The sequence below is a fragment of the Drosophila sechellia genome, chromosome 3R (genome assembly GCF_004382195.2).
Source record: "Drosophila sechellia strain sech25 chromosome 3R, ASM438219v1, whole genome shotgun sequence".
NCBI lineage: Eukaryota > Metazoa > Arthropoda > Insecta > Diptera > Drosophilidae > Drosophila > Drosophila sechellia.
In genome coordinates, this window is record NC_045952.1 from 11,601,299 (window position 1) to 11,627,677 (window position 26,379).

A 26,379-nucleotide genomic window follows, 5' to 3' on the forward strand; every position below is an offset into this window, starting at 1 on the left:
TTTATGTCCAATCCAAAAGTGGACCGCCTCTGAAGTATTAATATGTTAACTCCCATATGAAAACAGAAGACATATGCAAAAAAGAACACATTCTCTGTTGTCGATTGTTTCGCTTTACGATTCAAATTGAACAATGATTCAAAAACGGCAGAAAAATAGTTTTGTCTCTTAATTGGCCTTTTCTATCAACTTGTTCACACCTCGGTCGCGCGTCTCCATATGATTAATCCCGATGAATCGGGGTGAACCCAAAGTCAACGAAAGTGTAAAGGTTTTCGGACCCGGCGGTTCATTATCCGGACCTATTGCATAAGAAGGGGTCGGGTCTGGAAGTTCTTGATCTTCTTTGCCCTTGACTTCTTTTCATTTCCATGAAACCTTACAAAGATTATAGGTCAGGGAAAAGTAAAGTTGATTGTTTAAATGGTAAGGGCTTTATTTCTGTACATCAGTTTGGGACATTATCATACAAGGGGGGGAGGGGCTTCGCATTTACGTTTATGTTACTGATTAAGCTAACGGTATTTTGTATTCAACTAGTTAAGCATAGATCCCACAGCAGGGGATTACTTCTTTCCGTAGTGAGACGGATCTACAGTGGCATATGGCTTTTGATCAATCCATTTGGTGAGGTCGACTTGTGGAATATTTGAGCACGGCATAATCGGATTCCTGTAATTTCAGAGCTCAGTAACTTTCAGAAAAACCCATTTCATCAATTTGAACTTACGAATGGGAAACAGTTCGGAAAGCTTCGGGCTGCATGGATGAAATGTGGTTGCCATTGTCGCACAGCAAACGGGCCATACTGGCCTTCCTCAGCTCCTCCAGTTGATCTACGAAATTAGACATTATTAAATGAATATTTAAATTAGTCAGAGAAGAAATGTTGTTCTTACCGGGAGTAAATCCAGTGAGCTTGTCTCCGTTTTCGAAGAAGAAACGATCGCCCACTCTGGTTCTGTAGAACTGTTCCGTGAGGATGCACAGGAAGGTGGGTCCAGCCAAAGCTCCGGCCACATGCGCCTCCAAGGAAGCGCCCACAGTCAGGTCCACGTCTTCGTGGCTCGGGTACAGCGACTTTAGTTTCTCCAGAATTGGTGGACTGATTAGATCACCGTATCCCTCCCACGAGTGGGCACGTCTCAGTCCACAGAATTCCCTCATGTCATTGTAGGAAGCCAGACCGTGATCGCGATTACGTTGAATGTCCAGGGAACGCAGATCAGAACCGAAGGGCATGTTTCTTCTGAAAAGGAAGTGCTTGATCTGAGCCAGGAAAGGTTGACAGGTTAAAAAGGTGTTCTCATTCTGTTATTTGTGTACCCACCTGTCGGTCAAAGTTGATATCAGTTAGCTCCTCGGGCTGTGTGGCATGTCCTCTGGTCAGGGAATCAAAGTTATCTCCCACCTCAATAATACCGGGACGATTGAACCAGTCGCTGAGGGTCAGGGAGCCGAGAACTTGACGCAGCTCGGAAAGAAGACTGCTCAAAAATATTAAAAATAAATCAATATTCTTAACGCATAATAGTAAATAGGCACTTACTCCAAACGACCTTCAATCTGGGAATGGAAATATCTGAAAGCGGCCGTCGCGTGCTCATTTAGCACCGATGGATCAATGTTGGGATTGAAATCGTTGATGTAGCTTCCGGATGGAGCCTTATAGATCAACTGGTTCTTCAGCATGTTCTCTCCTCCTAAAAAGATGGGCAGCCATTCGTAGTAACTGATCTGCTGATACTGGGCAATGTTGATCTTTCGCGCCTCCTGGAACAGCGTGCGATCATCGTAGTGTGGATTCAGAGCCGACAGGGCGTCCGCAATGCGATTGTGTTCACGCAGCAGGATCGTCTGGAGAATGGCCAGGCCCGGATTCTGGTTGACCCTCACGTCTCCGGAGCGGTAGCACACCTCACTGGCATCAACGGCATCACAATCGCCGGTCACATTTCGAGAGAGCGGCAGCCACTTGGCTCCGTTACGCTCCTCCACAATCATCCGGCCTCCTTGGAACTCACGGATATCGCTGTTCTGTTGAATGGAATTGCCATATACCAGCGAGAGATCCAAGTACGAGGTCACCACCGACAGCTGCTCCGCCGGTCCACCGTGGTATTGGCAGTTAGAGTCCCGATCCGTCAGAGTGCGCACAAAGTTGAGGCACTCAGTGCCCACTTGGGAGTAAGCCGGATCGTGCGGTGGCACAATAATGGCGAAACAGGTCTTGTGGGCGGTGTCCAGGCCAATTAGACGTCCATCGTCGGTGCAACAACGTGTGGGATGCTTTTCTGTTGGATAATAAAGCGACTTTATCCAGGAATATATCTAGTTGAGATGTACTACTTACTGGACTGAGTGCCACCAGCCTGCATGCTCATATCGTGGGTCATGATCTGGCCCCACTGCATGTTGTGCAGCGTGAACTCCGGATCGGGTACATCCTGTTCACCGAAAGCAACCAAGGAAACAAGACGAGCACTGGGCAGCTCATCTCCTGTCACAGATCTGGTGGGTGCCGAAATGCCGTCGGCATATTTAGGAGTCAGCAGGCGACCATACCTAGTAAGAACATAGTCATATAAACTCCTGCATAGCTTAATAATATTAAAGATAAATTACTTGGAATTAGCCACTCCTAAGCCAGGTTGTTCCAAGTGATTGCAGGATCCGTCCAATGTGCGGTAGGCAGTTTTTTCGCAAATTGCCGGAGGAGCAGCACATGACACCCTGCCAGCTGTGGGAAAACTGTAACCATAAGCTGATACCGGCGGACTGGCAGGCGATGAAAACGGATTTTGTGGAGCCGGAGAGGTAGGCAGGCTGTTCCTAAAAGTTAATGGCTCACATAAGAGCATGACAAAAGAAATATTCCAAAAAACTTACCCAATCACATATGGAGCTGAGCCCTGGAGGTAACTAAAGCCATGATAGTTGGGAAAGGATGATTGCGGTTGATTGTGGACTATGTGGTAGCCAGAGGAAACTTTGAGGCCAAGTGCACTGGAGATGAATCCCAAGAGGGCCAAGAGCAGAAGATCTCGTGCCCTAATCATCTGTAATTCAAATTAAATCATTTAAATACATGAATACTTAATGCAGACTTAAGGAATTTGCTTTTCCTGTTCAAAATAAGACACATTAATCATGAATACTGCAGACCAAGGTCTCCGCCATTTACGGCCATCTACAATCTATGGATATGGCATCCTGAACTACATGGGAAAAAGTTGTTAGCACTCCTAACACATTCAGCAGCATTAGTGGTGCTGGTATGGTAACCCACATAAAAGCCGAATTTTTTGCAGAGGCACCTGCATCTGGCCAAAAGAGCATACATTGTATGTATCTCCCAGCGACTGATACGTGAAGCCAACACTACCGACTCGGACACGTTGGACACATTGGACACATTTCATGTTCGCCGGCTGCAGACGGCAAGTGAACTACAACTGGAACGTTTTGCATTTTTTTTGCGGCAGCCGATCGATCTGGACTCCGGCTCCTTTGGCTCACATATGGTCACAACAGGTTTCATCACCGTTTTGGTGCGCATTCATTATTATTTATTGCGACATTTTAGTACGAACATGTTCATTGCTCAGATCCGGCTATCTGGGTATTATGTGTACTATATGGTATTCGGCCTAAAACCCATACTTTAAACACCGAACACCAAACCCAACCCCGAGCTTAAATCTGAGCACAATGAATGCAATTCAGATGCAGATTCGTGTGCTCAAGGCGCGCAAAAGCGTGAAAAGTCTCATAATTGTTTCATGGCATCGGCATATTTGACCAATTTGCAGGCTACTTATGTAAACAGACCGAATCGACAGTAATGGTTAGCTTTACATAATGAATTTGTCTGCGGCCCCGTTCTGCCGACTACTAAGCCAACTCATTCCCAACCTTTTCCACAAAAGGCCAGCAGCTGGCTGCTGCATGCAAATCCGCATCCATTGGCATCCGCCGGCACCAGAAATTTCAGAAAATAAAACAAAGGCAGCCCCTCTGTCAATGTTTTAATTGCATGCCGTGCAGAACAATGGACCAGACAACAATTCGAGTTCGTGCCATGAGTCTTACACTTTCCTGGACCATGGATCCGAATTGATCGGCCGATTGGCGGTGGACCTATCCAGGAAACCCACGCCTACACTGGGAGTCAATGTGCCCAATTAATACATATATTCATTAAGTCAGCCAATTTGTTTATAATGCATTTTTTATAATTATTTGCAAAGCTCCGTCTAAATAAATCATATATAATATGAACAACCCATGGTGGCATCAGCTATCTTGACAGCTCATAGGTTTTAAACTGATAAATTATTAATGTAATATTTGTAATGCTATTTTTAGCCAATAATTGAATATTTCAAAATAAAATGCCTTGATGTACATCAGTACTTTGTAATAGAACTAAGTGGTTTCCTATGTTTTTCTGAGTGCATCTCTGGGGCTTCTAAATTCGAATGGGTTCAACGGGTGATTGGAACCGATGATTGGCTGGATTTAAAACCACAACGCCAACATCGCCGCCTGTCAATAGAAAAGAGCGCTGCATTCGAGTCTCGACTTAAATTTGAATTGCAGTCTCAGGCGGACACGTCTGAGTTGTACGCCAAGACAATCCAATCCAATCCATATGCAAGTTAGCACATTAAACAGCAGCCGTTGGTCAGGGCCGTCATCAACATTGTTGGTCTCAGCCTTAATGAGAAGTACTAGACACGAATGGCTGGGACATAAAACAAACATATATATCTGATGTTGGCTATCGGTGAAATCTGTAGCAGAACGCAAGAAAATCTCTGAAAGATCGGGGAGATCTGCGAAACGCTTAGACGGACATGTCGTGGCTATAATGCTCACAAGAATCGTTTGGTCGCCTTATTATATTCTAATTTGCCATGCAGTCCCTTTCTAAAAAATGAATACATGCATATTATTTAAGCGCGCCGTGTTCTTGAAGAGCAAATATTGCTCCACTTTGTTAAAGAATATTTGATGTAAATCAATTTAACGATCACAGAAGTTGTGAGGCAGCTAAATGAGTGAATTAATTAAATGTTTAATACTTGACAAAATAAGAAACCTTATAAATCGACATTACTCTGCAATGGAAGGCATTCGTATAATAAAAAAATGCTATTTAGTACAGTTTTAAAACAGAACTTATATTTACGACGTTCTGTGTTTTTCGTAAATTAGTGTTGTGTTTATTATATAGTTCCAGATGTTCTATGTTTATGTTTGCCAACTTTCGTTGGATTTCTCGTTATGTCCATTTCCACTTAACTTAATAATTCTTTTTGTGCAGTGTTTATTAACATTTTAAAATTAAGAAAACTTTTAATTTAAGTGCCGACAGGTGCCCAGGAGCAGCCATGTCTTCGGGCTACAACATAAATCCGTCAAAATTCAGAGATTGATTGATTTGATTTACTTGAGCAATCTTTTTTAATTATATATTGTTTCACCTTGTATATATGCACATATAAATGTATTATATATATTTTTTTTTAATTTTGAATAATTGAAATATAATTATATCAATGTATATAACCTATAAAATTATTTTGTGGTTATTGTTATTAAATGAATGACAAATTTTCATCCAATATTGTTTGCAACAAAATGATTTTTCAAACAAAATCACGATTTTCGACTGTTTGTTCCTATAGCAGCTATTTCGCTAAGCTTGCCCTGGATATATATACTAATTTCTTATGTAGAATTCCAAATTCTCGTTGCAAAATAATTCTTCTCTTTTTATTCATTTACATCTACAACTTCTTAAGATAAATAGCTTCAATCCCAAATTTCACAACAATTGAGTTATTACTGCCTGACGTAAATTGTATACCAAAAGAATTGGCTGGACTAACCTAACGATCTTTCCACAGCATTAACATATTTTACGCGCACTTCAATTTTGAAACTAGTTTGCTTTACAATTTAAATGACTGCGAACATTGATTTATGATTCGGTTTTGATTGACTTTCCCAAAGCTTTGGGCGCATACCAAATAATGAGTTATGGACTGTTCAACCACATGACATCAAAAGGCCAATGGAAAAGTTACGTCATTGAAGCGGAAAAGGGCTCGATTTGTTTTGGTCATGTCTGTACACTTTTTTATCTTTGCCTAATTTCATGATTGACATAGACCATACGTTATGCAGCCATGCACTTAAATGGTGCATGTGCACCCATATATGAGCTTTCATAGAAGGCGTGGCAAGTTTGGCCAGATCGAGTGACGAAATTGGCCAACGCGAGCAAATTTTTTACGACTTTAACGACTTCTAATTAAAAACGAATTCATATCCCGAGCTATTTGGTGATCATTAAAGTGTAAAATAGTGCATCGGACGCCTGGTGATGCCGTGATTGATTTATTGGCTGTCTATGGCCAACTATATACCATATAAGACCTGCTCTATAACCGGAGAGCGACAACATCATTGCAATCGGTTGTTTTTGGCGGAGGTATAGGTATGAAAAACGCGGCTACGTGGCGTGCACAAAAATCGAGGACATTCCGATTTGTCCGACCGATACAGTAACAAGCACTAATTGAAATGGCCATTTAAAAGGAAAATGTCCCAAGCGTCGGGCACCCAAAACTGGAATATGGGACCGGGACCCATCAGAAGCTACAACTGCTCTGGTATTTCTTTATTTTTTTTTGTACGGGTTCCCAAGTTTCGCAACTCGAGAAATCCTCGCGTTAATTACAAAATATGTGTCGTTTCAAATCACAATTTATGCAAGCCAATGACAGCATTTTGTCAGAGTGCCGTCAATATGCAATTTCATAGCCAAAAGACACTGGTGATTTACGAAACATAAGTTAGATCACAAGATCTCTGGGGTATTGAGTACAGATCGAGATCTCGTGCCCAGGCCCACGCTCTTGGAAATCTTGGAGCTTGGTCATTTGGCCGGTGAATTTTTCAGGCTTCTGAATTTGGAAGCTATTTGGATATTTTCACACATGCCAAATGCAATTTGCAATCGCCTTAGATGCGATGCACTAATTGATTCTTAACTGTACTGCACCGATTTCGTCGAACCAGTTCTGTTCCAAGTGGTCACTATTTTTGGCTGGTCATTATGTGTATGTTTTGGCTTTGGCTAATGCAAATTAAAATTGTCCACAAAGTGCTTGACATTTTTCGATTTTAATTACTTTTTACGGACTGTCCATTAATATGACTACGGTGACAAACGTTGAGATCTGATTTTTATCTTATGGTCAGTTGGATTTTTGCATTAGAGTCTACAGAGCGATTGATGTTAAAAACTAGTTCGTATTTAAAAGCTATTTATTTTACATTTTTGCGTACCGAAAGTTGTGTTTTTGATTTATTGCTATCTGGTTATGGATTGTGACTTTATTTCTAGTTTTTATGACGTTGTTATTTAAGCGTATAGCCCAGTAAACATGAGTCAATACTAAGCAGATTTTTATAGACTTTTGCTTTTAGCTTTAAATAACCAAAACATTGGCTACCACATAAACTTTGTAGAATGTATGTTCTTTCCGCCAACTTAAATCATAAAGCTAACAGCTAAAGATATCGTAAATAATAAGATTTAATTGTATTATAATGGCAAGGTTAAATCGCTTGGAAATTATTTTAATTGTATCCTAGAACTAGTATTTATGCCGCATAAAGTTTAAGGCTGGACTAAAATAATATAATATATCTTTTAGAACACCTTCATTTGAATAAATTCGTATTTGCTCATTTCCGGTTTCGCTTTTTGAATATAAATATAACGGTCCATTTAGTACTTGGTATATTAGTGTGTGCGTATGGTATTTCATATCGCCCTATCGCAAGTCGGTCACACTGCCCCGGCACATGTGAGAATATCGTTCAATTAAGCAACAGTTGTTTTCCGACTCTTCGCTTGTAATTACGCACTATTAGCCCAGTGTTCTTGTGATTTATAGTCCATAATCTCCTACATAGTATACCGAAAAAATGGCTAGCAACTACGAGGGCTACAAGTCTCCGCTGAGCACCCGTTACGCCAGCAAAGAGATGCAGTTCCTCTTTAGTGACCAAAACAAGTTCTCCACCTGGCGCCGGTTGTGGGTGTGGCTGGCGAAGGCGGAGAGCAGGCTGGGATTGGAGATTAGCGATGCCCAGATTGCCGAGATGGAGCTCCAGATCAGCAACATCGACTTTGAGGCGGCCGCCGCCGAGGAGCGCCTTACGCGACACGACGTAATGGCCCACGTCCACGTCTTTGCCAAACAGTGTCCCTCTGCTGCGCCGGTGATCCATTTGGGAGCAACCTCGTGCTATGTGGGCGACAACACTGATTTGATTGTACTGAGGGACGCTCTTAAACTGCTCCTCCCACGGGTCGCCAGCGTGATAGCTCGTCTCAGTCAGTTTGCCCAGAGCTACAAGGATCAGCCCACGTTGGGATTCACTCATCTCCAGCCCGCGCAGTTGACCACGGTGGGCAAGAGGGCGTGCCTGTGGATTCAGGATCTGATCATGGACGAACGGGCGCTGTCCCGCTGTTTGGAGGACCTGCGCTTCCGTGGAGTCAAGGGAACTACTGGTACCCAGGCCTCGTTCCTGCAACTCTTCAATGGGGATGGCGAGAAGGTGAAGCAGCTGGATCTGTTGGTCACCGAACTGGCTGGCTTTAAAAAGGCCTATGCGGTAACCGGACAAACATACTCCCGGAAGGTGGATGTGGAGATCGTGGCCGCGCTTGCCAGCCTCGGCACCACCATCCACAAGATGTGCTCCGATCTGCGCATCCTCGCCTCTCGCAAAGAGCTGGAGGAGCCCTTCGAGAGCACCCAGATTGGCTCCTCGGCCATGCCGTACAAGAGAAACCCTATGCGCTCGGAGCGTTGTTGCGCTCTGGCCCGTCACCTCATCACCTTGTTCAGCAGTGCTGCTAATACACATGCCACCCAATGGCTGGAACGCACCCTAGATGACTCTGCCAACAGGAGGTTGACCCTATCCGAGGCCTTCCTGGCTGCGGATGCCGCCCTGCTCACTCTGCTGAACATATCGCAGGGATTGGTGGTCTACCCGAAGGTGATTGAACGTCACATTTCACAGGAGCTGCCGTTCATGTCCACGGAGAATATTATCATGGCCATGGTGAAGGCGGGAGGAGATCGCCAGGTGTGCCACGAGAAGATTCGCGTGCTGTCCCAGGAGGCCGGAGCACAGGTGAAGCAGCATGGCAAGGACAACGACCTCGTGGATCGAGTGCGCAAGGATCCCTACTTTTCGCCCATCCTGGAGCAACTGGACACCATACTGGATGCGAAAACCTTCACTGGACGCGCCAGCGACCAAGTGGGCGAGTTCGTCAAGGAGGAGGTGGAACCCGTGCTGGCACGCTACTCTGAAGCCCTCAAGAACGTTCAAGACGTCAAGCTAAACATCTAGACGCCCATTATGTTGCCCTGTTTTAATCACTGAATTTGATTTTGTAAAATACACACACACATTCGCACCCAACCAACTGCGTCAGCCACTGGATGCAGTCAATGTTATCACCTTTTAGACTCAATGGGTCGATGGCAGTCAGACCCCCGGCGTGATTTGTCTTTCTGTTTTTGTTTTTTTTTGCCAGCTTATTTACAATTAAAGGCTAAAAACGAAAAACAAAACCACAAGCCTCGAATCGAACTCGAGTCGACGTTCTAGATCCGAGTAAACATATACACATATTTGCCGCCTGTGCCTTTCCCGTTCGCCACTCGGGCTGACATATCACGACTCCAACGATGCTCCGGCACAGTGGGTCTCCGGGTCTCATGCCGCTTGCTATACTTTTAATTATACTACATATTAAACATAACAGTGCTGAGAATTTTCTTGGCAAGCGCGTTTCTTAAACAGTTGCTACTGACTTTAAGCTGCACAGTATCTTATGCTTTTGATCTTGTTTCCATAATTAAGATTGTTTTTAACGAAAAACTGAAATATCATATCACAATAAAAGTATACGAGCCCATAAAAGTAAGTGTACGACACTGGTTTGCTAATCGCAAAGAGTTCGTCTCACTTTTGCTGTTGCTAAATGGATTATCACATTTAATTGACTGCATTCAGATCAGATAAGATCGCAATGGGTTTATTAACTCATTGGTTGAACTATGTAAATGAATATGATATATAATATGAATATGGATCGCATAGGCCAAACACTACACAAGGCTTTAAACTTTATGATCTGATAGTTAAACAGTGAAAGTAAATTTGGTTTAAATGAGTGAAAATCTATTGAAAAGCAATTTGAATCACTACGGAAACAGCTAAAATTAGCTTTTTGAGCTTGTTTTATTAGCTGCTAATAGTTTTGCTTGTCTGCATTTGGTAGCCATAACATTTTAATCAACTCGACGCCAACAGGCTCCAAGTTTCCTTTTTGGTCGACGGATGGCTGTGAAATGATGAGCCGAACGTGTGCCGCACTTGTATGAACGAAGTGGCGACAAGCCGCTCGACTAATTAAGCTCATTGTCGCGGCATGGTAAAGCGAAAAACAAAGAAATCAGCGGTGACAAGATGTTTTATGATCCGCTACCTGGTTGAATATTGTTGTATTGTAGTGCTGTCGTATTGGCTAGCTGCAATTAAAACTAATGTAATTACGATGTTCCGGTTAACACGCAAAGTACGGCAGTGACAATACAATAATACAATGCCAACCAGAGCAGGGAAAACTCTTGCAAGAGCTATTCGAAAACGGAAGTTAACAGCGAAGACAATCCGTTCGGCACGCGAGATACAATTTCTTCGTTAAAGTGTATCGCACTCGAAAATTGTGTTACTGCAATGTCGGCTCGTTTTTCTGGATATGCTTTCACGCCATCATCTTCAACAGACCGTCGCCCTTATTGAATCACATTTTCCCAGACCCATTAATCGTCCGCGACCTTCTAGCCGGGGGATTATCACTATTACGTCTGTGTAGGATTGCGATGGCAGGAAGCTGGAAAAGCCAATTTCGAGTTTCACGAACAAGTCGTGACAGACGCCCCGTGAATCAGCTAACCGACGAGCGGCTGCAGATCAACCAAAGTGGTAATGGACGCCAATTATGGACGGGCCATGTGGCCACTTGCCACTTGCTACTTGCTGCTGCCGTTGACCGTTGCAAGCTGGTCGGCTTGGGGAGTACGGAGGCCTTGACTTTGAAACCGACATGCACTCCGAAATGGAGGTAAACATTATGCACCCCGGGTGAAATTGGCAAAACTGGTTGGACCCGAATACACAATCGCTTTCTTTGGGTTTGGGATTGGCTCAATTGGATCAATCGATGTTGGTCGACAGCAGTGGGGGATTAAGTCATGGAAATCACGAAAATCGTCTGGCATTACCAAGCGTGTAATCGTTACCAATCTTTTATGCAAAAGGAATTTAAATATTTAGCCAAGCGCGTTAAATGCTTTTGTTGCTGGCTACTAAAGCGTCTATAAAAGTTAAACACTTAATATTCGATAAGGAAGTTTACCATCTCATTTAGTGTTATTTGAAAATAATATAAATTTAAAGTTCCCAAGAGACCGACTTATCTAATGATTACTTTTCCACCGGTTACATTCTTTTTAAACAATCTAATTTAACTCAACCAAGAACTAATAGAAATGAACATGATCTCCATATGCTGATAATTATAGTGATAAAAGCTGACTGTGGTAAATGGCAAAGTATTTTGAAAGTCTGTGGTCATCAGCCACATTCCACAAGCACCTCAGCTAATTAATTAAGCTATTGTTTAATTCGCTCAGGTAATTGCATTAATTGGCCAAGTGCTCTGTGGTTCTTGGGCCAATAAATCCGCCATGTGGACTTCGCACACGACGGGCTGTCTGCCATGGAGTCATGGGTCCAAGCCATTTCAGACACCGCCTTCGATTTGGCAAGCCGACTTATGCACGAGATTGGGTGCAACGTCCGTAAAAACGCCCACTTCTCTAGGTGACCAGTGGCTACATACATACATAGATTACTCCAGTTATTTTTAGACGCTCGATGCGTAGATATATTGGTCTTAACTGGCTTTCAACCTGTGAAGTGATCGTTTAGGATAGTAGATATAATTCATTCACTTTGGAACTGGCCAAGTTTTTAAGTTTCTATTTCTTCAGTGGGTGGTTCAACAGTTTGCTCACGCAATTCTGGAACGTATGGGTGTGTAAAGCTTGGATAACTCGGTCTAACTAGCTGGATTGAACACCATAAGTGAATTATGCATGTCTGTCAATTATGTGCAACTAAACTAATTGGAATGGGTGGCAGTTGCACAGTCTGGTGTTTCTTGTCTTTCAGCCGATAGTTCCCAAAACTAATATCTGCCATTGTTGGATGTTGGATAGCGGTGTCGTGACTCGAAGCGCAGGTCTCATTATTTCCTATACAATAAATTAATTTTATGTGAGATCGACCGACAAAGACGGATACAACAAGACCTGCCAGCGACGCCTGTGCAAATTTACATACCTGCGGCCCAAAGATCGTAAATGACTTCTGGGTTTCCAGCTAAATGGCAGTTCGAACAGCGTAAGCGTCAAGACTTAAGACCACCAGGTGAATGGCGGCAAGTCGTCGGATGCAGTGAAATATATGAAAGTATTAAGGCATACGCCATACGCCACAATATTGGCTGCGTTTGCATAACGGGCTTAAAAGATTCCGATCGATAGAGAAAGTAAAGCCCACGTAATAAGTCACGGACGATCGAAAACCTGATTCGAATGATCGATTCAAATGTTCTAGCTGAATAACTCAGTGAATGCCTAATGGCCAGAAGAAAGGAAAATGAATTGTCCATAGTATGGAGCATATATCTCAGCTGTCAAGAGCCTGAGATTTATATCAAAGTACTCGAGCCGAATCAAAACACCGGACTTGGCTAGAATGCAGTAAAATGAAATCAATTCGAGGCATTCAAAAGGCCACTACTGCGGGTGCCGATCAATGTGGTTTTTCGGTTTTGGTTTTAATGTTTTTTTTTAAATTTTTTTGGTTTTTAGTTGAATGGAAACCTTTGTCGAAAGACCCGCAATGGAAGCCTGAAGGTCGCCGCTTTGGATCTCAAAATAATTGTCTTGGTTGTAATTAAAAGATTTGTTACTTTCAACGCAACGCTTTGGGTCACTTGTTTACCGCCAACGGCTTCGAGTGGTTTTAAAAACAACGCTTGACCGTAATCTATATTAAAATGTGTAATTTAGAGCAGTTTTGCAAACCGGTATGTGCTTTAAGTACGCGGAGCTATTGTGCTTCATAATTGCCTATTAATTAAAAACCTCATTTCGTTTCAAAACCAAAGCTGTTAACAGACATATGTATTTGCATGAACGGTATCCTAATATGGTTTTATTACCTGGTGCCCTTTCTTTAAACAAATTAAGGTAATTTATGCAATTGAGGTTGTTAAGCTGCAGCTTGCAGATACAAATAATTGACATTGGCAGCCAATCATTTATGGCGTTTAATTTAATACAGGTAATTACTCTAAATTATTGGGTTTGGGTTTTATTTTAGCAATTTGTTGATCACTGGGCCCTTAGTTACTAATGAGTTGATAATTATCAGATTGCTGATAAATATAGATATCAACTTTTCTAATCCATTAAAGTAATGCAACATAATGCGAGGCTATTGTTGTTGTCCTAATTTTAATTTAAATAAAATTGGCTGTGCAGCTTGCGGTTTTCAAAATGTAGATCAAATCATTAACATCTGATTTGAAAAATGTGTTTTATTTCTGGCTGTTTTTATTGTTATTATTGAACTCAAAAAGTCGAACAAGTATTTCAGCTTTCAAAAACAAAAAATTTTGTACTTGCAAATAACCGATAAACTTTAAATAATTAAATTTTGGGGTGATTTCTCGATAAATAATTAATTTTTGAAATCCAAACATTCCCAGAAATTTAATATCGATGATACGCATTTTTGTGGTCTGGTTATGTTTATGTTCATGTTTATAAACGGTTTGGTGAAATAGCCATGTATTTTCGCGGCTATTAAGTTGCGTTACCGCACTTTTTGTACTTACGGTAGCTTGAAGCGAATATCCTTTCTCCAGACGATTAATCAACAGTTTGTTTGCGAATACAATGTAGTTCTTTCACTTTTATTGCCAACGGCTTTGGTGAGGGGGGAATCCAGCGGAGGGGTTCCCTCGCGATACTCAATCACCTTATTTACAATCAACCAATTTGGAGTGCGCAATCGCGAATTCCACGCTGAGGTGAGCAAATTGCTGCGAATTATGTTGGTTTTCGCGACTGTTATTGACGTGAAAACTGCAGTTCACCGTTTAATTGGGTTTGCACCTGCCCACAAAAGTAGAGGGCTTAGTGCTAATCCGTCGACGATTAACTGCCGGCTCCACTTGAATGCTACGGTTTCGGGATCGTTTGGTTAACTGTGGCAAGGCCCAAGGCGAACTAACTGCGCTGCCGCTGAATTTGGGCCTTTTATATCGAATCCGCTGCGCCGCCGCGCATGCGCAAATGTTGGCGCTAGCGTTAGCGTTAGCGTTAACGTTAGCGTTTCTGAGCCGCATATCCGCGGAGAGTTGAGTTGGTAAGAGCAGGCTGGCACCGGTTGCACTGTACTTGCATCTGCGCGAGTGTGTAAATCAAAGGCTCCCCGGCTGCCTTTTTTCTACTCTCTGCTCCAATTTAATGGCGCTATTGAAAACGTCGCTGCGTTTATGCTTTATGTAATTTATGTTCGGACAGTTGTCGCTTTTGGCCAGGACACTGCTTATCTTAGCCAGGTGTAAAGTGTGCCTAATGCTATTGGTTATTGGTCTTTATTGCTCTCTGATGGAGACCCGCTGACCTTTCTGAGTGCCAACCTATGTAATGGTAATGTGAGCACACCGCGGCTAAAATGACCTAGAAAGCTTTTCTTTCGAAAATGTTTCAAAATCCACATTTTGGTTTTATGTTGTGTGTCACCGGCTCTGCGTGACCGTCGTTACGGCTAATTGTTTCATTAATTAAACATTTGGGCCGTCCTAGAGCTTAATGCACATAATTGCGGACACTACTTGGCATAAAAAGACACCCCAATATACGTGTGGGAATTAAGAAATGTAGTTGAGAAAAAAAAAATATTTTAAAAGTTTTATAAATAACTTTGAAGACACGATTTGAAAGCTTCTGGCGATTTAAATTTTGGAATGCTATTTGACTTCAAAATCAAGCACACATTGGTATGAGAGCACCTAACAGCAAACAAGAAAAGCGTTTAAAGTATGTCTGGCCCGGAATGTTTGCCGCTGTCTAAATCAATCGTATTACCAAATCTTCAAACAGTTCGTAATTATCTGTCAGCATTACCTGGCCGTAAAATGTGCAGTCGACAAAGTTGCATGGAAAGAGTTAAACATGGCTTAGCAAAAAAGCCTATCATTACATACGTCACATTCACACACAATTGGATCTGTCAAATGTATTACAGATCGATTAAAAGTCCTATCCGTAATAAAGGTTGACAAAAATCAGGTATCGGTCATAACTCGTTTGCTTTTTGTTTGTTCGTTGCAAATAAATTGATTTGTGTCTAATTGATTCAATTTGATCGACTCCTAAACCCAAATAACCCATGGACCTGTTTTGTGCGTGGCGCGTAATTGCAAAATTAATTCGTTCTAATTGGCAAAACCGCCGCAGAACGAAACAATTGGTCATCGCTTGTAACTGGACAAACTCGAAAAATCAAAATTCCGAATCTGTTTCTGTATCTGTATCGAACAAATGTTGTATTTTTAATGTTTAAGAGACGGTAAGTACACGTGAAGCTACATATGTTTAGCCAAAAAACCAGGCTAACAAGAGACCGGTTGGAGCCTTGAAACATGTGACTTCACAAATCTTAGTTGTCTGGTGAACAGGCGCGTGACTTACATTTTCAAATACTTATTTCCCCCACAATGTACCCACAAAAAAGGTACATGACACGCCACGCCCCTACCGGTTTGAAACGCCCACTTACTTGAGTTTTTGGATGCACTCACGATGCTGAATTTATGAAGATTATCACTTATTACTCTTAATCGTCATAACATTGAAAATCATGTTTATTGAAAAAACCAATTCATTTCGGTTATTTCGTAAGTCTTTTGATTGAAATCTGCAATTCGAACTGGAGTTCGACATATAAGGTATCTGGGTTAACCAATAAGCATTGCATTAGGACTGTTCCATAACCAGTTCTCAAAGTTTCCTGTAATAATAAACATATTCTTGTCTAATTATCATAATCATGCCACAGCACTTTTGAGTTTAGGGAAGTTAAGTTTCTAGACAGGAAATCATAGGATTTCTTTACTTCATAAATATTTGTGTTTAAATTAAGTATATATATTACACTTATAATTATTTGTTAACACTAAAGCCATAAAAATCGAATCCATTTTTGTCTTTTCTTTTTTTTAATATACGTATGAACACTGTTTAACATAAATGAAGGATTATTACACATAAATAAATTAATGGCATCTGAAGCATTATTGTCTCTCTGGTCTCCGGCTATACAACTCGGGATACTGGGAGTCTTAGAAGACCTCGTTGGGATTGCCATTGGACTGATCGGCCTTTTGGCGAGCACGTGCCAGTTTGGCCGAAAGCTCCGATGATCGAATGGTTTTGTACTGCAGAATTGGATATTGGAATGGATTCGATTAAATTAGATAAGGTGAGGATATGTCCAAGAACCCACCTCGCAGAAGTTCTTTTGCAGCACGATCTGGGAAATGAGGCGGCGACTCTCCCGCCGGCCAAAGTAACTTTCGATGGTGTGCGGTGATAGGGCGAAGATCTCCTCGCCGGATAGCGTGTGCAATCGCTTGATAATGATGTCTGAGAATCCCTTGCCCCGCAGCCACTCCTCCACCTCGCTTGGCTTTGAGTTCTGTGTGATGAAGATTTCCGGCGTCTTAAGGATCTCGAGATCCTTGCGCCGCTCTCGCTGCTGCTGCAGTAGACGCAGTTCGTCGTGCACGTCGCCCTGCATGTAGTAGAGCTGGTCATCTGCCTCGCAATCATTGCGGGCTCGCATGGCTGGTAAGAGAATGAGATAAGTAGATAAGTACAAAAATCATTATATTATTATATTAAATTATTCTTTTTATTTACTAATGTACCCACCTGCAAGTGCTCCTGCCGCCGCCATGTTGCGTTTGAGTGTGCCACTGGGCGTGGGCGTCTGGCTGTCGCTCGGTGGAGGCATCGGTGGTGGAACGGGCACGTTGGGCATCGAGAAGGTGCGCTGCATGGCCTTGCCATTGGCCGCCGTCTGCTCCACGGGAGCGGTATACATGGCCATTGTGTTGCGGTACAGCGGAGGATTAACCTCCTCGCCGCCGTTCTCCGTCAAAGCCATCGAGACCAGCGACTCCGTGTCCCGGCCATTTACTCCGGGCTCAAAGTTGTACGGCGTGAGCACTGTGTGCGGCACGTAGCCAATGTTTCCGTACGAGTTACGGGCCTTCCACCAGTTGCGGGAGTCATCGATAATCTTGGAATCAGACGAGTGATAGTTATTATAAGGTCTGTTATCGTGTTGATAGGGAGCTAAGATCGCGTAATTGGGGATTCGATAAGATTGGTACCATGTATAGTGTATACAATGAAAAATATAATCAATGTTTAGTAATTGCATTCTAAGTTTTTGTTTGAGATAGTGTTACTGACCTCTCATTGGTAAGACATCTCAACTACAATATTCGGGTAAGTGCCTGAATTTAAAATTATTGAATCATATAAATTACCGCCAAAGAATTTTCCTATCTACACAACCAACACTTATCTAAAGCTTTGTTGTATCAGTAACATTCCAAAACAAAAGATTAATATAAAAGTAAAAGATTTCAAGTGATTCAATTTGCATCCCGAAATAATTGCCTCTTACATATAGTACATACGTACGTCAGCGAACGATTTAAAATGCTAAGTCGAATTGACATTAAAACCCTTTTTGATTGTTATTAGTTACGTACCTCCAAATACTCTCCCTTCGTAACCTTTAGTTCCTTATCGTTGGTGGCCGACTTATTGAAGGTAACCTCGGCGATCTTGACGTTTCGGCTCTCCAATCTACTCAACCAGGTGCGATTTCCTAGACCTGGACTCGGTGGCATGGGAACCGGCACTGGCGAAGGTGTTGTGCTCTTCTTGAGAGCAGGAGCCAGGTACGGCACCTCCTCATCGACCACCCAATCGGGAGACCAATCGTCGTAGAAGATCGGGTGATAGGAGCTCTTGTGATCCTTGAACTGATCCTTGGGAATCGTCCAGTTGGGACCGAGGCTCTGCCACAGCTGCTTCTCATTGGAGTCGAGGGTGCCGTTGAGGAAGGCAATGGTCTCACGGCGCAGGAGGGGATTAACCACCGCCTGCGGCAAACCCGCATCCACATAGATATCGTTGCAAACCGTGACGATGGACTTAAGCGATATGAAGACGTTGTGCACCGGATCGGCTGGCTTGGTGAATTGGTTCTGCAGCCGAACGGAGTATATCAGGGCAAGTTTCACCTTGGCCAGGATGTCATGGAACTCGCTCTCGATTGGGGGTCGCGATCTCAGGACCAGAAGTCCCTCACCGTGAGGATTATGCTGCTCCTTGCGCAATTTTAGCTCATTGAGCGCCTCGGCGGCATAATGAAGACGCGCCATGAATCGCTCGATGTCCTCGAAGCAGTGGTTTATGACCTGGACATCCCTTTCGGTCTGCTCCTTGTCTATGACATTCTTCTCGGCTGCTATTCCGGCCACAGCAGCTGCTATTCCATACTGATCCTTGGCCTGCTGGTTCTGGGGCCTCTCCGGCTTGGGCAGCAGGATGGGCGTCTTGTTGCGATCCACTGTCACAGGGGTTCCCTTGCTTAGCTGAAAAAACCGAGGATTTGGGATTATAAAGATCGGAGAACTATTCATAATGCAACTCACCGTCTTTAGATCCTCAACCAAGAGCACGGAACTGACATCGGCCACCTAAGATTGATCTAATTATTACAGATCTCTAGGTGCTGAAAAATCTGAACTGCTCACCTGGAAGATGTGCATTTCGGTATTGCCCAGTGAGATTCCGGGCACTGAGAAGATGAGGATATTGTTGAATGACTCCTGCGGATGCTCGCTTATAAAAGCCGTGGGCTCCGTGATCAGGCTACCCGGAAAATTCTCAATCTCCTTCATCTCACTGTCCAGCATCACCAGCCACTGTCCATTGAAGCTCATGAACATCTTGTGCGGCCAAATGCCTCCGGTCTTTTCCAGTTCGACCAGAAGCTTCATCTTCTCCTTCGGCTGCTTGACCTCAGCCTCGTTCTTCAGCTTAAAGGTGGCCAAGTGCTCCAGGGCATAGGTGGGCTTGACCTCGTCGTAGTGCCCATTTGCCTGATTCCCGCCAGGGACTCCATTTTCGTAGCCGTTTTGTGGCATCCTGAGAAATAGGCAAATGGGCATTTAAAATAACTATCGTTTTTTTTTATCATTTAATGGTGGTTTCCATGTAAAGTGCACATAGAATATGAACTGCGCAGTTCTTCGCCCTTCTTTTTTTTTTGTTTTGTTTTGTTGATAACACTACATTGCAACTAATGCATGACAGAACGGTAATTGCCGATGAGTAATAGTTGCTCTTACACTTTTTAATACACGGAAAATAAGTTAATTTTTAATAGTTCAATAGTAAAGAATTGTATCTCTTGTTCTGCATCTTTTACACTATAGATGCAGATACAGGACTTCAATGTTATGCTAACATAAACAGTAAAACACCGAATGATTCCAAATGACACTTTAAGTGAAAAATGATAGACAATAGCAATGCGCCAATCTGTGAGATAGTCTTCTGTCTGTCATTCCAGATATTTACCCATACTTGACCGAAATGGGTCGGAAGTATTTCAGGGTCCTATTGCCTGCTTTGACCATTCTGGCGGTGTGGAATCAAAGCGTTCTGGTAAACTATTGATTCCCAATGGGCAATGCGAATCAGATAGATAGCTGCCATTAGATACCTTTGTATACCATACCATTTGGAAGTACATAGGTACATATGTACATAGGAGAGTACCTCTTTCACCTGTGTGGTAGCTACCTGTCCGATTAGATAAACGCAATTGGCACTGTGTTTGCGGTTGCCTTGCTTTTTCAGTTTGCTGGCGTTATTTTATTTCTTTTTTGCAGTTATCACAAGCCAGGAAATTCTTCGCTCATGAAGCAATCGTTAATGGCAGCTTATTACATAAGGACTCGAATATAAGAGTTAATCGCGTATTTTTAGGCCGTGATTGTGGGTCAATTATTTACCGCCGTGATTCGAGATTTATTTATTGCTTTCACTGGCATGACATCAGATCGTAAGATACAGATGTCTGGGCCATATCTTTGGTATCTTGATTTAGGGGCTTAGAAGAACCGATGGATTGGTTACCTTGTCTGCTGCCCAATGTGCTCTTTATTTATTTATTTGCTCTTTTCGACCCGATCTACAACTCTCGACCCGCTGCGAATCGAATTCCAACTCCAACTAACTGAAGTTGGCTGGCCCAAAGGGAATGGGAATCGGCGATATCAGCTGGCTCATTAATTGATTGCCTGAAATTGCGATGGTGCGTTATCGCAAAAGCAAAAGTGTGCCTTATCTCTTGGTGCTCATAGGCACTTTTTCAATCTTATCTGGAAGCAGAGCAACAAATACAAATACAAATACCATTCCTTATGAGAGAGTCTGCTACCTTTGGGCCTTGATTTTGATATCGGCCCACATTGGTATCGTATGAAATGGTCAGCAGTTGACCCTGTTGCCAACAACAAATCTTGCTTTCAATTAAAGATAGTAAGTACTAGGAATTTCTTTAAGTTCCATTAACACATTTCTTAAATAGCTTATTAAAAATCGAGTTGATTGGCAAAAAAGTGAAAGTTTTATTGGAATAATACTTAAGTATACGTTTTTATATCTCTATGATTGTTTTTATGTTTACAGAAATCATTAAAAACAGTCGTATGACTATTTTCCACAAACGGAAATCAATATTACTTATGTCACGACGTGTGCGCATAATTTCGATCAATTAAAATTTAAATCTACATACAAATTATTTTATATCTTATACTATTATCATATCCAAGTTATGTATGTTGTCTATGAATCATTCCTAAATTAAGAAAGCCCTTAATCATAAATGAAGAGCTTTAAAGCAATCCTCCTTTGGGTCTGAAGCAACTATTTTATTCGTTTATTGGCCAATAACTTTTATTGGAGCCAATTGTGACATTCTTGCCGTTTAATGACGTTTGGCCACTATTTCACGTAATAACAGAAAAAAGCGACCCTCATTACATTTGAAAATGGGAATTGTTCAAAATGGAAATACACGTACCGCACTGGCCGCAACACTTTCTGCAACAACTTTGAGTATAGTGATATTGCGTGACTTTAACGATCCGCTTCTGAATTGAGAGTTATCAAAAGTGTCAACCAGACAATCGATCTGTAATTCATATCTATGTAGACACGATGATACAGGAATACTAACCAATCTACCTGTAATTCGATGTTCCCTAAGACAAAACGTATAGTTAACAACCAATATAGCAATAAGATAATAAGAATCAAGATGTTATTGAGGTATTTAATGAGTTTTGGCTCTTATAATTCTTTTTTTTTTTTTGGTTTGGAAACATTCCCAAATGTGAGCGGCGTTGTTTTGTCACCCTCTAGACGTCTTCACATGAGACCATTTGATTTCTGTAAGGAAACACGAAAGAAAAAACAATCATTAAGGTTGTAGATAATTTTGGTTGCCGAGCTTATCACTCCAGTACTCAATATAATATCAAATTGTGTACGGACTGTGACTCAAGCGGGTGACAGGTGATCTATTATGATTTCTTTCCAATACTAACCTGGCCGATGGCAACTGGAAGATATTCTGAGGAACAGCTGAAAGGCCGGAACTCAGGCAAAGGAGCTTGGTTCCATTGAAGTGGCGATATTGCTCCAGCAGTTCAGAGTGTTTTTGGACAGCTTTTTGCTGGTTTTGTTGCAGAACATGTACGAATTGCTCAGCTATAAGAAAAGGAATTGAGTGAAAGATTCACATTTTATAGCAGGATAACTCATACAGATAATGCAGTTGAAGGTGGGGCCGACGCATCCGTGGACAGGATTCTCAGAAATACCACCTACAATGAGGTCCACATCAGCCCAACTGGCGTAGATTGTTTTCAGCTTATCCAAGACCTTGTTGAATGCATATTTTGCAAATATATTAATAAATAAATAATATAAATGATAAATAAATAGAAGACCTACATCACTGGGAATAAAGTGCTCAAAATCTTTCCAGCTTTCTACGGGTCTGGACAGCACGCACGATTCCAAGTACCGATGATATGGAAGCAGACCATGATCTCTGCCTCTTTGGATGTCGAAGGCGAAAATATCGGCATGGGTTGGCTTGGTGTCCTTGTGCCAGACGACCTGTCAGTTAAAAAATGAATTTTGAAGCTATAAAATATTAAAATCATTTGGCTTACACCACCGGAGTAGGCAGCGTCCATCTTCATGGTCTCCTGATTGAGCAAACTCTCAAGGATGTTATTCAACTTTTGGGAAGTGTACTGCAATTGTGGCTTGTAGATTTCTTCCTTGAGCTCAAAAAGGTTTTTAGTTGGTAGCTCCTTGCTAATAAACACATATTCGTTGTTTCTGTAAAGAAGTTACAAGTGATTAAAAGTTCAAGGTAACAATTTATCTTTTTTTCAGCAAGAGAAATATAAAATTCATATGGAAACAAATTTCTTCATTCATTCTACCTCAGATTATGTCACTTACTTTTCAGTTCCGTAGACTACGTTATCCTTGGTCAGATTTAGGAGCTCATTGGGCAGCATAGAGAAGTAAAATCGAATGGCAGCCACCGCAAACTCATTGGAGACCTCCAAAGCACGATTAGGCTGCTTCCTCCTAATCTCACTGGCCATCTTCTGGCCGAGCACCTCTGGCAGCCACTCCTCAATCACCACTCGCCGATATATGTCCACATTGACCGCCTTGGCAGCTTGGAAGAGCTTTTCATCGCTCCACCGGGGATTCCTATGCTTCAGCTCGGCAGCCACTTTGTTGTGATTGCGCATGAAGATCGTGTAGATCAGTATGGAGAACGGACTGCTATTCACCCGCGAATCTCCGGCTGCAAAGCAGGTCCCATCCCCAATCGTTTCTCTGGCGCAGAACGAAGGTCCCTCCGTGTCGGTGGCAATGGGCAGTAGGGCGTTGTCGAATTCTCCGCGTGGAGTTGACCTCAACAAACCGCCCTCGAGAACACGCAACTTTCTCTCCGCCGCTGCGGTGAAACCGTAGAGTTGCGACAGATCCAAGGACCCAGTGGCCTGGTTGAGCTACATATAAAAAAAGTATGCAATAAGTGATATTTTTACGTGGTTTTTACAATTGAATTCTTCTCACCTGCTCGGCGCCACCGAAATTGCAATCAGCCACGGCCAGAGCACTTCTCACATAGTTAAGGCAGCTGGGCACGTCGTATTTCCCACCGGGCTTGTACAGAATCGGAGCACATGCCGGGTGGTGGTGACGCGGCTGAAGGTTGATCTGGTCACGGCTGCAGCACTCTATCGGTGCTCCATTGCCTGGGAACGGAGAAATCGTTAATTGAAACTTTTTTAACAATATAATTATAAATTCACATCAAAATGGAGTATTTATCTACACCCAGAGCACTTTATTTTAGGATGTTTTAAATAATTAATATACTTTGGTATTTAATTTATTATTTAAGTACGAAGGGAAGAGGTCATCATATGAAACTCACTCATTGATTGCGACACCGGCTTGCTAAGATCATGCTCCACAAACTGCGCCCACTGAGGGAGGGCCAAATTGGAGTTGCTTTCGAGGGTTTGTTGTTTGGAGGTCTGAATGTGGTCGGGCTCATACAGATCCTTACTAATGGACCACGCAGCCGGTACTGTTTCGCGTCTTCCGACATTGGGAAACATCTGAAAATACCATATAAACCATTTAATTCATATACATTCTGTTTTTCTGGGCGGAACGCACCTCGTAGAAACCGTTCCTATAGTGGCTACTCCCGAGTAGCCTCCTGAAGGCATGGTGACCCTCCTGGTTTCCCTTGAGCGAATTTTCACACTCGGTTCGCAAACTACTGCCCACCGGAAGTGGTTTTTGCTCCAGATAACTGCGGCACTGGTCTCCGTCGATATTATTAGGCAGACATTCGCTGTTTAAAACGAGCAAGCTGGACTTAAGGATCTTCAGGGCAAGCTTATTGTCCTTCTTCGAAGCTAGGCTTGGCAAAGTATCCAGGAGTTGAGCGTGCGAGAGGCTGCCGTTCTTAACAGTGATATCGGAACCTAATAGATTGTCCTCCAGCCTGAAAAATAATTCAGTAATACAAGTTACATTAAATTTAAATCCGAATACGGAAATATAAGTCGCGCAACAAGTTCGAATTACAGTCAGAAAAGTGTCATATCCTAAACTTATTAACGCAAGTCATTAAAGTTAACTGGTTTTCATAGTAATCAGTTGTACAAACCGCTTTTGCCTATTTACTGAGTCCAACGCCGTTTCTACATATTGCAACCATTTCGAAGCAGGAATCCTGTTTAATTCGGAATTAACATCCCGGCTTGCTGAAGATTCATAAAATTATAGAAATGAATTGGTTAAATTTAAGCTCATACAGATGGGTAGTTTAATTTATAAACTCATTTTTCATTGTTATCATTTCTCTTGGGAATCTCAAATTCTAGGCGCCGCTTTAAGGTAATTGGCTCGTTTAAAGAAAACATAATTTATATCTACGGTCTAATTGAATTGTTCTGGAATATTCCACAAATTAGGACTTGTCAACACATTAATCAAGACCATTTAAAAGTACTATATCAAAGGTGAAGATACAATCATAAAAAATTGCCTTTTGTGAATGGTTTCTAAGCAGTCGTATTGTTGTTGAAAGTGTGAATCCCCCATTAAAGAGAAATTTACCTGAATACAGTATGCTAATTCAAATTAAATATCTATGTATCTTACTCGAAAAATAAACATCAATTATTTCTCACGCGTATAAAAATCTATTTGGATCCGATCAGTAAACAATTGTTGATTGGGAATTCTTATTCAGCGATAAGCCCTCATGTATGCGAACCTTGGGGTGAGCTTTTGGAATTTATTGAAATCTTTATCAACAAGTATATGCAAATGGGAATTTTTGAATGTAACAATTTAGAAATGTTTATTACAATAAATGTAAAAACCTGGTATAAACAAATGCAGTCATTCATGATGATATAACGCTTGAGCACTCGCAGAAAGTGGAAAGTACATTTTACATTGAGCAATAAAACAGTTCCCCATTTTTATATATATTTTTAATACTAGCACATAATTATAGGCAAAATAGTGCGTATTGACTGTGGAAATTAATCGCTAAGAGACGAACAGCCTCCGCTCTGCGAATGTCTTCCTACATTATCAATTAAATATTTATATTTATATATAAAGTTTTTATTATCATAATGAACCGAATAACAAGCTATAAAATTAATAGATTTCTATCTATTTGGTCTACTTTTCTACACGAAGAAGATGTTACGTTTACTGTGTTCTCTCAAAAGAAATTAGCATGAGCATGAGATACTTGACACCAAAATGTCTCTATAAAGACAGAGTTTAATTTAAATACTGCTAGCGGACTTACAATTAGCATCGGTTGTTGTCAATAATGATGCTCCTATTATGAAAGCCAGCAGGCAGATGTACTGAATTCCACCCATTACAGTGTCTTTGTTCTGGAACTCGGATTTTTCAGCCACCGGTTGTGATACACAAAATACCCGCACGTCAATGGGATTTAAGTCACGTCGCTAGCTTGTGATAAGGAAGTGATCCGAACTGCGACTCTATCGGACCTAATCCGCGCTTTCAGTCCAATTAAACCGTGTCGACGGCTCAGCGATTCGTAGACTACTGAGTTTGGGGGCAAATCTCGACAGAATCGAGCCGATGAGAATGAGAATGAGTCGGGTCGTTATCACGCACAATGGAACCTCATCATCTGGATAATCGTCATCATCATCTGGCTATCTGGCTGGCAGCAGACTCTCTCAGCGAATGAATAAAGTCGCACAAACGTAAACAAATGTTATTTTTGTTTGGGCTTGGTGAATCAAACTACCCGTACAAAGCCGTACCAACACTAACGCAATATGCAAATAAAGACCTCACCCCGGGAGTTCAGTTCTGCCCACGCCTTTGTCCATCCATCTTCGTATTTATA

General features: G+C 42.0%; 4 protein-coding genes across 5 annotated transcripts; 1 reads left to right on the plus strand and 3 right to left on the minus strand.

The window, feature by feature from the left end:
- Window positions 1-415: 415 nt before the first annotated feature.
- Window positions 416-14,440, minus strand: LOC6616810 (peroxidase). Its single transcript, XM_032721222.1, has 9 exons — window positions 14,084-14,440; window positions 2,890-3,059; window positions 2,626-2,832; window positions 2,354-2,565; window positions 1,550-2,294; window positions 1,331-1,487; window positions 900-1,269; window positions 731-836; window positions 416-672 (listed from the first exon to the last, which is right to left on the minus strand). Exons 2-9 carry the CDS (start codon window positions 3,057-3,059, stop codon window positions 567-569), a joined length of 2,073 nt encoding a protein of 690 aa, XP_032577113.1. The 5' UTR covers window positions 14,084-14,440; the 3' UTR covers window positions 416-566.
- On the plus strand, window positions 7,893-10,029 carry LOC6616811 (adenylosuccinate lyase). The gene has a single exon (XM_002041112.2). It carries the CDS (start codon window positions 8,008-8,010, stop codon window positions 9,451-9,453), a length of 1,446 nt encoding a protein of 481 aa, XP_002041148.2. The 5' UTR covers window positions 7,893-8,007; the 3' UTR covers window positions 9,454-10,029.
- A 2,011-nt stretch (window positions 14,441-16,451) lies between the features above and the next one.
- On the minus strand, window positions 16,452-20,589 carry LOC6616812 (epidermal growth factor receptor kinase substrate 8). 2 transcript variants are annotated; one of them, XM_002041113.2, is made up of 7 exons: window positions 20,484-20,589; window positions 19,094-19,487; window positions 18,992-19,036; window positions 18,041-18,931; window positions 17,190-17,559; window positions 16,762-17,102; window positions 16,452-16,693 (listed from the first exon to the last, which is right to left on the minus strand). In XM_002041113.2, exons 2-7 carry the CDS (start codon window positions 19,484-19,486, stop codon window positions 16,598-16,600), a joined length of 2,136 nt encoding a protein of 711 aa, XP_002041149.1. In that variant the 5' UTR covers window position 19,487; window positions 20,484-20,589; the 3' UTR covers window positions 16,452-16,597. The 2 variants fall into 2 exon arrangements, with proteins under 2 accessions (XP_002041149.1, XP_032578055.1); XM_032722164.1 differs by lacking the exon at window positions 20,484-20,589 and adding an exon at window positions 19,923-20,007.
- Window positions 20,590-21,667: 1,078 nt separating this feature from the next.
- On the minus strand, window positions 21,668-26,064 carry LOC6616813 (peroxidase). The gene is made up of 11 exons (XM_002041114.2): window positions 25,801-26,064; window positions 24,637-24,733; window positions 24,138-24,471; window positions 23,890-24,076; window positions 23,526-23,707; window positions 22,893-23,458; window positions 22,595-22,766; window positions 22,371-22,538; window positions 22,181-22,298; window positions 21,962-22,124; window positions 21,668-21,803 (listed from the first exon to the last, which is right to left on the minus strand). Exons 1-11 carry the CDS (start codon window positions 25,874-25,876, stop codon window positions 21,773-21,775), a joined length of 2,094 nt encoding a protein of 697 aa, XP_002041150.1. The 5' UTR covers window positions 25,877-26,064; the 3' UTR covers window positions 21,668-21,772.
- Between the last annotated feature and the right edge of the window lie 315 nt (window positions 26,065-26,379).

Coding starts and splice junctions, on each gene's coding strand:
- LOC6616810 (XM_032721222.1), bottom strand. CDS start 3,059: ATGATTAGGGCACGAGATCTTCTGCTCTTGGCCCTCTTGGGATTCATC. Junction 2,566..2,625: donor TTAGGAGTGGCTAATTCCAA/GTAATTTATCTT, acceptor TGTTCTTACTAG/GTATGGTCGCCTGCTGACTC. Junction 1,488..1,549: donor CAGATTGAAGGTCGTTTGGA/GTAAGTGCCTAT, acceptor ATTTTTGAGCAG/TCTTCTTTCCGAGCTGCGTC.
- LOC6616811 (XM_002041112.2), top strand. CDS start 8,008: ATGGCTAGCAACTACGAGGGCTACAAGTCTCCGCTGAGCACCCGTTAC.
- LOC6616812 (XM_032722164.1), bottom strand. CDS start 19,981: ATGGTCAAAGCAGGCAATAGGACCCTGAAATACTTCCGACCCATTTCG. Junction 18,932..18,991: donor TGGTTGAGGATCTAAAGACG/GTGAGTTGCATT, acceptor CGGTTTTTTCAG/CTAAGCAAGGGAACCCCTGT. Junction 17,103..17,189: donor GGCGGCAGGAGCACTTGCAG/GTGGGTACATTA, acceptor TTCTCTTACCAG/CCATGCGAGCCCGCAATGAT.
- LOC6616813 (XM_002041114.2), bottom strand. CDS start 25,876: ATGGGTGGAATTCAGTACATCTGCCTGCTGGCTTTCATAATAGGAGCA. Junction 23,708..23,889: donor GCCGGTGTCGCAATCAATGA/GTGAGTTTCATA, acceptor CTCCGTTCCCAG/GCAATGGAGCACCGATAGAG. Junction 22,539..22,594: donor ACGCTGCCTACTCCGGTGGT/GTAAGCCAAATG, acceptor TTTAACTGACAG/GTCGTCTGGCACAAGGACAC.